We start from the raw sequence: 12,196 nt of genomic DNA, 5'->3' as shown, positions 1-12,196 counted from the left end.
TAGTCACATGCTGCGGTAATGTGTAGCAAATATAACATAGAGAACAACCTTTTCCTATTCTTGTATATTACATATTACATATGATAAACTAGTACAATGTTTCTACTTAGTATTCTTGCTAACATTATAAGCAGCCCAGCACCTATTGCCCTCTTTACCTCGCCCTCCTGTGTTCCCTCTCAGGATTTCCTCCCCCTGGATTTGGTTTGTTTCCCTCTCCTTTGATCCTGTGTCTGTGACCGCCGGTGTCCTAATGATTAACCGGCTCTGAGAGACACCCCCCGATGAAGAGGACACTCACGTGGTGAGCGCCTTGAACAGAGTGTGCTCCCGGCTCCTCTGGGCCAGGTGGAGAGGCGTGTCTCCCTCCTGATTGGGTAGGGTCAGCGCCCGGTGGCTGTGGGGCTGGTGCAGCAGGAAGCGGCAGAGGTGGAGCAGGTCCTGGCGCGCCGCCAGGTGGAGGAGGGTCTCTCTGGGCTGCTGCTGTGACGCTGGGGGTGTGGAGGGACATCATGGTGAAACTTGAAGACATTTCGGTTTCAAATAAAAATAAGAAGTAGATACAATTACAATAAAAAAATGTAAATTAAAACATTTTATAATAATCTCAATAATGATAATGATATTATAACAATAATAATCATTCTCGTTTTATTCATTTCCTGTCAGAGTCATTTATTGCAGATTTGTTCTATGTAGCAATATGGAAGATATTCTCTGATATAGCTTTTTGTATCATTTGGTATTGGACCGATCTCAGAGACCAGAATCAATGTAAACTCAATCCAATTTTACCTAACCAGTAACTTGGCTGTCAACATTCACTTCTTAGGCTGCTAATGAGGGCTTTCACCAACGGTTAAAACACCATCAAACTCATTTGATGGGCCCAGACATAACAGATAAAGTCTCCCTTTGTGGCTGGCCTGTGCAATCTCTTGATCTCAAAGCATGAGCTAATTTGCAAGGCCCTTCCCTTGAGTAGGAAAGAGGAAGGGAAGTGTGAGTGTTTCAAGACAATCTCTGGACTCACTTCATTTGTGGAGCAGGTTGAGGTTATAATCCGCGGGTTAAACATTTCTTACACCAACATTGTAATGATATGTTCTCTGGATTCATTTTGACCAACTGTAAGATTTGACTTCAGTGACTACAGTCGCAGGGAGAGTACGGTTGAGGCGCTGGCAAAGTGCCAGACACACTGTGGGTAGAGTGAAGTGAGAGAGAGGGATGTTGGAGATTGTGTAAACTGATAGAGACAGAGTGGTCTACAGCAAACTACTCAGAGTCTGGGCTAATCTGCTGGGGGAAACTAATGGCAGTAATGACCCTGCCTTCTGTGAAACAGGCCGGCAGGCTCGCACAACACGTCATGTGATAAGGGTTCTGTTCTGTAGCCACATCTTGTCTTATCGAATGAAAAGGGCAACAATCATATCAAGAATACACCAAGGCTCTTGTTTATTTAATTTTTAATGTTGGAATAAGGCATGTGTTGTAACGTTGTGGTGATCGTTTCTAGCAATGCTTATTCAGGCATGAAATTCTTTTTAAGGATATCTTACAGTGCTTAGCCAAGTCTACGAAAAGGGTACCAGGAGAACAATATATGTTCACTTTGGGCTCGCTATACTTATTCCACCACCTCGACTACCATAACCATTAGCATTAGATATTTCCCAGTAGTGATTACTGTAAAGCCTGAAACTCTGATAAGAAACCACAAATGAATGAATGTTGGATGAAAGACCAGAGCTTTGAGTGTTTTCAATGTTCCAGTAATCGGGAGTCAGCTATAAGTGAGGGTTTCTGTGGAATTACATGGGGCAGTAAATCAGTAGCATATCAAACTAGGGCACAACTCCAGGGTTAGGAAAAGCCTCGCCCTGAATTGCATCCCATCAGGGCTGACATCTAACCAGGGCTGTGGCTGAGGTTTGATCTCTGATGTGGTTAAATAGAAAACAATAAGCAAAAATGTATTCCATGTTTCAAACAAAGCCTTCATGATTATAGGGTTAGAAGTCATTTGGCCACTTCACTTCACTTGGGAAGAACAATGAAACTCATTATCTTGTTCTAGCTTTCATTAGGTAGGTATCTCAAACATTTGTACTGCTATACAATGCATTCATATTTAGAACCAGTTAATAATACTAATGATCAGTAGATCAATGAGATCGGTCAGAACTTCAATTTATTTTACTTCAACTTTATCCTACCTGTGAATTTACGTATGGATTACAAACTACTATTTACAGTTACACCTGGTTTTCTTTTGATTTCTTAAGAAGAAAACTAATTTGCAAGCTTGAAGCTTTTCAGAAGCTTATCTTAATAAGTTTATTTTTACTGAGGCCAGTTGTGTTGATTTGAAACCATAACAGACACTCATTTTGGCTGAAACAAATGAAGAAGAGAAAGTGGGATTCCCGTTCACGTCGGATTGCGAGACTAAAGCATATTCTCTAAATGTTACGAATAAAATATCTTGATAGATGGCCAATATTCGGCCCAAAAAACGGCCCAATCCGATATATTGGTCGGGTTCATGCCATAAATCACCTTCTGAGTGAGCCGATGGGTCCCCATTCTGGCGGGCCTTCACCAGGGCGGGCTCCTCCACGGCCTGCAGGACCTCCATGTTGGCCATGGCCTCTGTGACCCTCTGGTCTAGTTCCCTGAGCCCAGCCCCGTCCCAACTGGGCCCTGGTCCATCAGGCCTGCGCCCATCGTTGGGTCCAGAGGCGGGGTCCTCGCCGCGGGGGCGGTCCCGGCCACTTGTCCCCCCCGGAGGCCAACGCTGGAGCTCCAGGTGGCTCCCTGGGGGTCCAGTCGAGACCGGTTGGCGTCAAAGGTAGTCGGCCACTCCTGAGCCCGTCGCTGACGTACTCCAGGGATGCCGTACCCCGCACGGGCCGCGCCCACCGTCATCCAGGTAGGACGAAGGGGGACACCGAGACCACCTCCAACCACGTTGTGACCTGTAGAGGAATAAAGGGGGACAGTTTGTTCTAATGTCCAGAGGACGGTAGTGGTTGAGAGCCCAGAGTTTGAGCTTGGGAAGGCAGATGGGGGAACATACCAGGACGGTGTGAACCCAGAGCCCCTCGCGCTCCTCGCCCCGTCACGGGGTCAGCGTGCGAACTTCCAGAACCCAGTAGAAGTTCTGTTCTTCAGAGCGGACGATGGGGTCTATGAAGGAGATTGTAGGCTTCCACAGACCTTAATCAATCACGAACCCACTTATATAGATGAAACCATACGCAACCATGTACTATACAACATATACCCATTTCAACCATTTTCCCAATTACACAATAGAGAATCAGTTGTACTCTGACGTCACTGCAGTCCGGTTTAAATGGCATCAGTCACATTCCGATATTTCTCTAACAACCAAGGTCAACATGTCCGGAGTGACTGTGATTGATGCCCGGCGTCGTAATGGATACGGTGCGTCCTTTGAAACCGTTGTTTGAATAAACATTCCACTTTCCATTTTCTAACAGCATTCGTATTCCCTCTTAGAAGCTGCGTGCTTCCATTTGTTTTCATGTTATGACTGCTGCCTGCCAGGCCCTGAACAGTCCTTCACCAGCCAGGGAGACGTTTCTGGAAGGCTTTCTGGATGGCTCCGTAGGTAGGACTCCGTCATAATATATACAGAGCCAATAACAACACAGGTTATTTTATTCATTCCCGATATTTATTGGAATAGTTTTGCTCTTGTAAGACTTGAAAACAAATATTTAACCAAATGAATTATACGGTTTGAAAACTTCTAATACCATTCTAAAACAGTCGTTCTAGAATCGAGTGGTTCATTCGTCACCTAAACCACCCATGACAAACAACAGATACGTAACAATGCATTGCACCCTGCCTTCGCTCGGCATCAATGCACGCACCAGTGGCATCATTTCTGCGCTCATCGTCAGGGCTCCATCTCTCATCGCTGTCACCTACGGTGTTATTATATTTTTAAGATGAAGCCATTTAAAGGGATCAAGTCCCCAAGACGTCAGCCACCCAGGTAACCATCTCCTCTGGGAAGTGGCTTCGCTACATAATTGGTGGGTGGAAGGACGACCGGGGAGGAATAATGGTGTGGAATACATGTTAGACCTGCACCTTGGTGCTCATATGAAACACGATCAACCTCTCCTTTTAGGGACACATCGTCATCGCAAAGGTCAACAAGCTCTATGAGCGTCTTGTGTTCAGGAGCTTGTGTACCGGATGGGAGAGAGAAGGTACCATGAACTAGAACAACACGCATGCACACACACGCAAAGACCATGATTAAACTTAATAATAACTTATCTTATACCACTTATTACTTATTATACCACTTATTAATTAAAACGGTTTCACAAAATGTGGATTAGGGCTACTGTTTGTATTTGGGAACTTTGAATATTAGCATGGCTATCACATCAATTATCATTATCATCTCAATTATCATTACATTCATAGTGTAATGGTACGTTAGATCAAAATCCCTGCAGGGACATCGAAAACAGATTTGCATTGTTTCTAGCTGTGCTTCTCCTGGGTAACCATAGTTAGGAGATTAACTAGCTGACATGATGCGACCTTGTTGTGATCTATAGCCGCTCTCCTCCCTGGCCTGTGTTGCAACTCTGACTGGGAGATCACCCGATCTAGTGTCCTTTAATAATTCAACAGCAGCTCTATTTGTCTCATGTCTTCCAGGTGTCCAGGTACAATGTATTCATGAACGATGGCTCGGGGAACTGTCGCTTTATCCCACTCATAATTACTGAAGCTGTGTGATTAATTTAAAACCCAAGGTTTTTAACACAAATTTAGTTATTATCATATTATAATTTAATCACATAAACAAATGGGTCAAATAAAATAAAGGTATTATACGGGATTTTTTGGTACTTTTAATTAGTTACCTTAAATATATTCAAAAGACTATTAAATTAAGTGAAAAAAGTACAACTTTCCTCACTATAATATTAGCATTTTATTTGCCAAATGTATTGCTTTGGTTTCATCAGATGGTGTCTCTGTGGATCTTGACGGTTGTGCTTCATGTTGTTCCACAATGTGGGATCAATCGTTTCAAAGTCAACAACAGGCCAACGCAGCAGCAGTGCACGTGTGGATACCTGGTTGCCACGGGGAACCGGAAAAAACCCAAGCCACTCTGCTTTGATCATCTGCCTTCTTACGGCTTATTCCCCATGGACTCTTCCTCCAGAGTGTTATTCCACCACTCACATAAATACTATTACATGTTACACTCCTGTTAAAATCACGACACAACTATTTTTGTTTGGATTGGACCAACAAACAATGTCATTAAAGTCAGATGAAGGCTGCATCTGCTAGATTTATGGAAATATTCTTAATAAAGAAGAGAGAATACGAGGCGGCAGAGTCACGTTGGGTCGCTCAGAGCTCATGGCTCACCGTGAGATTAGCCTCCTCTTATTGTCAGATCAGCCACATACCTCTGATTCAATGTGCTGTGCTAATGACACGCTAATAGCTAAGGTACATGACAATAACGATGACGTCGTCATTGGCTAACACACAGTTCACTTTAAACGTTTATTTTGAAAAATATATATTTTCTTATTTTAGAACAGCTTTCATTCGAATGCAGACCCAAAACAGGCATACATTTAAATTTAGCTGGTCTGTTGTCTATTGTAACTGTACATTCGCTTATCCAACAGTGAAACCTGATCAACGGGTAGATTGCTCCTAATGTACAGAGGTTATGACAGAATAGTAAACAACCCTTCAAACCTCCCAACCCATAGTTATCAACCACCTTCAACTGCTATCTGGGCAGTTTACATTAGCAAGGAACACTTGTCAAATACAGAAACAGCCATAGGAGTGGAGGGTTTCAACTTTAAAAAACAGCACTTGGTCTGATTTCATAATCATACCTCTATTTCAGATGCTTTCTCTTTCTCACGCACGCACGCACGCACGCACACACGCACGCACACACGCACACACACACACACACACACAAATTCAATCAGCCGGGATACAATTAGACCTAACCTCGTTTTTAACATTTAACAAAAGACACAGAGCAAGCAAAGAGGTTTCTAGTCTGTGGCATGGCACTATTGACCCTGGAAATCAATCTGGATGGAGCCAAGGATTTAAACTAGATTTAAGACCAGATCGCACATGCCTTCAAGACTTTTAATGTTTTACATACACCGTTTTGAGACCAATCCATCAAACGTAAGCATACTGGAAAAACATTCTTGGGAGAGGAACTTTCTAAATGTGGTGACACAGCAAAACAAAGGGGCACTCTATGCTCACCAGAAATCTGGTAATGTTTTAGTGACTGGCCCACCCAGGCTCTTCGTGTAAGAAAGACGCAAAGAGAGAGAGAGGGGGGAGAGAGAGAGAGAGTGAAATGGAGAGAGAGATATTGAGAACAAAGTGTGTATTTATCAATTACGAAAGGCCTTGTCTTTGCAATGACAACAACCCATACGTGAAGTACACTGAATTAACTCCCTTTAGTTGGAAGCATGTGGTTTAGATTTATTTTAGCCTTAAGAACACGTATTCAGCTGTGTGTGTGTGCGTGTGTGCGTGCGTGTGTGTGTGTGTGTGTGTGTGTGTGTGTGTGTGTGTGTGGTGTGTGTGTGTGTGTGGTGTGTGTGTGTGTGTGTGTGTGTGTGTGTGTGTGTGTGTGTGTTTCTTTTGGGTCTTTGTATGGTAGCCCTGTGTATGTGTTCTTCAAATGGGTGTACACACATCTCTAGAGGTACTTGAAGGATTTCAGGGGGTACTTACTACTATACTACTAAATAAGGCAATAATACAATTGGTTAAATATGTGTACCACCTCATTAAAATGTAATGAAATCTGAATACTATTCAATAAATCTTTCTACATATTTGCACCAACCCGTAAATGTTCATGTTAATAACAAACACATACGTTCTTTATATTCAATCTAATTTTTTGAGTCCCAAAAAGGTTTTGTATTGGCGAAAAGGGGTATTGGGCAATATCTAAGAAGGGGTACATTCATAAAAATAGTTTGTAAACCACTTTTGTACAAGACCTGGTTCCCCCAGGGACTCAAACTGGCTTCAGTTACACCTGCTGCTACGTGGCTCAGTCAGGCCAGCAGACAGCACCCGACTGAGCCAACCAGAGGAACCCGCAGCCAGCCTCGTACCAGAGGAGAGAAAAGACACCATATGTCAGGAGTCAGGAATTCAGGTGAGACGTAAGCCAGGAAGGTTTCATTGAGCAGGATGCTTTTGCTCGACAACTAGCACACAAAACAATCAAACAAACGGGGTACGTACATAAAGAGGGGCTTCTCTTCGGCTCAGTTCCATATTGTCGGGCTTCCAATGGACACTTGAGGAGAAAAAGAGTGTAAGTTAGAAGAAAGGATAGCTGCTTCAGACAGGTTATTCAAAGTAAGGAATGAATGTTGATTCGGAGAGCTAAAATAACATAAAGACCAAGACCTAAATAGCTTTACTTTAAAACTACATGGATGTCTATCCACACGGAATCCCCGTTCAATTATGAGATTAAAACATGCTGTTGGCATGTGACATCACATCCTATAGATTATATAGCCTGTGAGTGACCTCACCTGGCACCGATTTCAGCCAATCAGAAGAGCAATTACAATAACCTGTTTCCTTAGAAAATAGCTGGCTCTGGCCAGGAGCTTTGACTTTAGTGTTTGGTTTCCCCTCAAGTACTTTAAAGTAGAAGACTTAGTCAGGACTTATGCCTCGGACTCTGTATTGGTTAGATGAATAAACCGTGTAAGCCCCTTTTTAATAGAGCACTTCTACCTTCCGCCTGGAAGGTTCATGTGCTTCTAATTCTCGATGTCACTGAACTGAATCATTACAACGTGGGCTCGGAGGCAGCAGACTGAGGTCCGGGTAACCGAAGCCCCAGCCGCCACACACCTGATCCGCCGTGACTTCACTCTCAGCTGGGAATGTGTGCCTGGCTTCAAAGTGGTGTCGGCTGCACAGGACGGGCCCTGGCCGAGACAATGGCGGCCGTAAGCTAGCCTGGCAGCGCTCAGACGTATGGGGCCTATCTGTGATGCTGATAGAGGTGCGCTGGAATAAATCTCTGAATAGTTGAAATGCACGTGCAGCACTGAGGCAGTTGCTGGTATCTGGACGGGCAACATGTGGTTCATGAAGACCAGAGGACCAGGAATGTCTTACAGCCAGTCGTGGTATTTCTCGTGATATCCCTAGGCTGTGTTTCACAATATCACTGTCTTGTCAACTACTTACTCGTAATAACTATCGGTTTTATATATGACTTTATTTGGAACATATGCATATTATGACAACCGGTCAGCAGAAATTGAAAAATCAAAAATAAACTAGAATTAGTTGTACTTTGAGTTATTAAGTACAGTTAGACTGTACTTACAATTACAAAGTATCACTATTCATTCAGTGAACATTTTGGGTTAGTAACACAAAGCACAAGTCATTCTGCACAACACAACAACAGTAAGTATGAAAACATAAACCATACAGAATGTTTTATGATGGATTTCAAATATTACTCCCTCCCTGTAGTGGTATGCTACTAGCCTATTAGTTAAACCAAACACCCCCTAAACTTTAAAGCACATTTTATTTAACTTATATTGGAGATTGTATAATAAGAAAACAAATTATTATCAATCATGTATGATGTTATAGGATCATGTCAGAGAGTGAAATGATACACCACCCTTTAAGGCCAATTACTCAGTCTTTTTTACCTCTCTTGGCGGTGTAACTGCCAAAGCCACTTAGTAGTGACTTTGACAGTTACACCATGTGACCATATATTTTCTGATGGGAAAGGTTGAGCAGAACAACTCGTTCCTCTCTTGACATATCCACATAAGGCAAGCATGCGATAATCATGTCCTTTCACTTCCACATTGCCCTTTTAAGAATGTACGATCCTATTTGTACAAAAGACCGGCGATCAGTTCAAATTAAAGTCACAATACTTAGGAGAGGTCCCTCCCCAGTACAGAGGATAGCACTGCTCTACTCAGCTTTACAATGCGTTGGGACCAACAACACGAGCATCCATTACTGCCCTCAGGTATCCCAGATATTTTAATTAGTAACCGACCACAGTATTTGAATTGCTAGTACAACGTTTTGTTACATGATTACAGGCCTAATATTTTCCCACACACACGCACGCACACAGTTATACGCGCACACACGCACGCGCACGCGCACGCACACGCACACACACACACACACACACACACACACACACACACACACACACACACAACACACACACACACGTTGAATGTTCCAACATCTAGTAAGGCATTATCAGACAATTCACTCACTTCACCTACACCGTAGTCCAAAAAATCCTAGTCAATGTTGGCATAGTTGCCCTGTACTGCGACCATGCGACCACCTTTTACTAAAAAAAAAGGAGGTTGGCAACGTGTTTGCTTACCATTTACCTGTTGGGGTCCTAAATCCGTCCCGTCTCTGGTCGGCAATATCACCACCACGGTCCCTCCGTCCCGTCTCTGGTCGGTAATATCACCTCCACAAGACCACTGTCCACCCGTCCCGTATCTGGTCGATCACCTCCAACAGATCACTGTCCCTCCTTCTCTGGTCGGTAATATCACCAACTGGATCACTGTCCCCCCGTCCCGTCTGTGTTCGGTAGAGGGGTGCCTTTTCGGTGGCCGAATAGTCCGCTAAACTTCGGCTGCTGTCTCACTGGTGTTTCCCATCTGTTTCCGTTTAGTTGTTTTTTTCCTATCTAACGTAGAAAGTATGTGGTTTCTCCTCAGGTAGAGTCAAAGCTACAGTTGTGTAGCCACCGGTTCTTTTCCATTGCCTATTATTTCTCTTCTGGTCCAGCCCCTTCTCATGCCCAGACCGTAGTAGCCTCGTTGCTCCCAGGCGTTCAGAGCAAACGACGGAGCGCCGGGACGGGATGCTCCGGATGAGCGTTACTGGACAGAGACAGGGCGGGTCATTCAGTTAGTGGAGTTAAGAGCATTGCAGTGAGATGAGAGACAGGAGGCGGGACTTTCAATAAAGTTATATTGGTTTCCAAAAAATGTTGGAGATATTGCTGTCGGTTTTTTTCGAGTTTTGCGTCCAAACTTAATTTGCATACAGCTTTTCGTTTTTATTGTGCTGATGTTCATCTTGTTATTCCTGTCGCTCAGGGGACCTTTTACTCGCGTACAACTCATAGGAATTAAGAGACCGGAAATTGTGTTTTGATAGAGGGATAGCGCTACAAGGATCCTTTCTCAGCCTAGAAGCAGCACCAAAGGGAAGATTGCCGACGCTGCCAAACATTGGCCGCGGGACCGGCGACTAGGTGATGTTAAATATCGTAATCATGATATGTGCACAAGGAAAATAAAGGACATACAGTACATGAATACAATGACAATGGACACACACAAAATCTAAAGTTTGTGCTATAAAAGTCACAAACAGGACTAAATCTATCACACCTGTGGCCACACACAACACACACACCACACACACACACACACACACACACACACACACACACACCACACACACACACACCACACACACACACACACACACACACCACACACACACGCACACGCACACATGCACACACAAGCCTACAATACACACAAAGCGTGATTTGTCGCCTACGTCGATAAACAAAGAATATTGTAAACTATATTTAATATTGGTTTAACCCATATTTTAACTGCCATCTTCCCAAAGTGGTTGGTTAATTATAGCCTAACAACCTTCAGGTCCTTAAAGCAAGGAGACCCGAAATCACACAATCACCATGGTCTCTACCGCCATCTATAGGAAAAAGTTAGTAGTATATCTATTAATATCCATTAATAGCCTACATAATAATACTATACTGCCATCCTTTAGTTAAAACTAATTTGTTCCTTAGATGGGCCTACATTAGATAGTATAATACCCGTTTGCAACTTATTGTTTAAAAAAGTTTACAAAATAAGAACAGTTCAAAAAAGTGTATGTCATTTTAGTAAACCTCTCCCATTTGTGAGCTAGTAAATAATATAGGCTATGTAGAGAGTATCTCAGACAAAAGAAAAAATTATGCATATTAAAGATATTATAATGCATACCTAAATAAAACATCGTTCACACATGTTATTTAAACCTATTTTCTCCCTGATTAAAGTATTCAACTGAAACCCTGACCCTAGGAAAGGAATCTAATCAAGTCAAATTTAATCTAATAAAAACAGCCTACAGATGGCGAACACAGTCTGGGTAAAAACCGCTTGGAGTGGAGCATGCAGCTGAGCCCTGCATGTTACCGAGCCAGCGTGACGGGCCTGGGGTTGCGTGTGATGTTTACAAGGAAACAAGGCCTCAATGCAACTGACTGGAAGTTCATTATTCTGCAGACCCCCTAGAGTGTCGTCAATGTGGCAGAGACGGGCCATGACCCTTGACCTCCTCATTAGAGACTTGAAACACAAACAAACAGACTCAATAGCACTTACACCGCTTGTGTTGTGTGGGATAACACATCTCCCCGAACCAGTATTGTCAAAAAACAGAAATGTTAGGTGTTCCCATGAATGCTGTGAAGAGAACTCGCCTATTGGTCAGTGAGCGACTGTTACAAAACATACAATCAAATATTCGTTAACTTTGTTTTTTTGTTCTTAAGTAGACAGAAATATTTGTTGTGGTAATTTAACAGATCCTCAAAAATAATGGGAGCTGAACAATCAGCTTGAGCTTGAGCTTGAATTAAACCCTCAAGCATACTTAGCCAGTCACAGAACCAGATCTGTAAGCACAAGATTAGGGGATGTGACTTGTGCAATACTTTAGTTTACCTTAATAGAATATTGTTGCATTCTCTGCAGTGTTCCAGCATGTCTCTGAGTATTCAATGTAGGCAAAGAAGAAAGATAAATATGAAAAATGTGTGTGTTAGTGCGTGTGTGCATGTGTGTGCATATGTGTGTGTGTGTGTGTGTGGTGTGTGTGTGTGTGTGTGTGTGTGTGTGTGTGTGTGTGTGTGTGTGTGTGTGTGTGTGGTGTGTGTGTGTGGTGTGTGCGTGTACGGGTTCTTCTGTGTGTTGTGTGTGTGGTGTGTGTGCGTGTGTGTGGTGTGTGTGTGTGTGTGTGGTGTGTG

The 12,196-nt window shown here is 43.2% G+C and overlaps 1 protein-coding gene across 1 annotated transcript in view; it reads right to left on the bottom strand.

Moving 5' to 3' along the window:
* arhgef28a (Rho guanine nucleotide exchange factor (GEF) 28a) overlaps positions 1 to 2,653 on the bottom strand; it is a 37,585-nt gene extending 34,932 nt beyond the window's left edge. Inside the window, exons 1-2 of the mRNA XM_056587855.1 lie at positions 2,566 to 2,653; positions 302 to 491 (exon numbers count right to left, since the gene is read on the bottom strand). Of these exons, the coding sequence (XP_056443830.1) occupies positions 302 to 491; positions 2,566 to 2,653 (278 nt within the window). The remainder of the gene's footprint in view (positions 1 to 301; positions 492 to 2,565) is intronic.
* Between the last annotated feature and the right edge of the window lie 9,543 nt (positions 2,654 to 12,196).

This window comes from Gadus chalcogrammus, chromosome 4, assembly GCF_026213295.1.
Source record: "Gadus chalcogrammus isolate NIFS_2021 chromosome 4, NIFS_Gcha_1.0, whole genome shotgun sequence".
NCBI classification, from domain to species: domain Eukaryota; kingdom Metazoa; phylum Chordata; class Actinopteri; order Gadiformes; family Gadidae; genus Gadus; species Gadus chalcogrammus.
The sequence above is the reverse complement of the archived record's forward strand: the minus strand, read 5'-3'. Positions and strand labels throughout refer to the sequence as shown.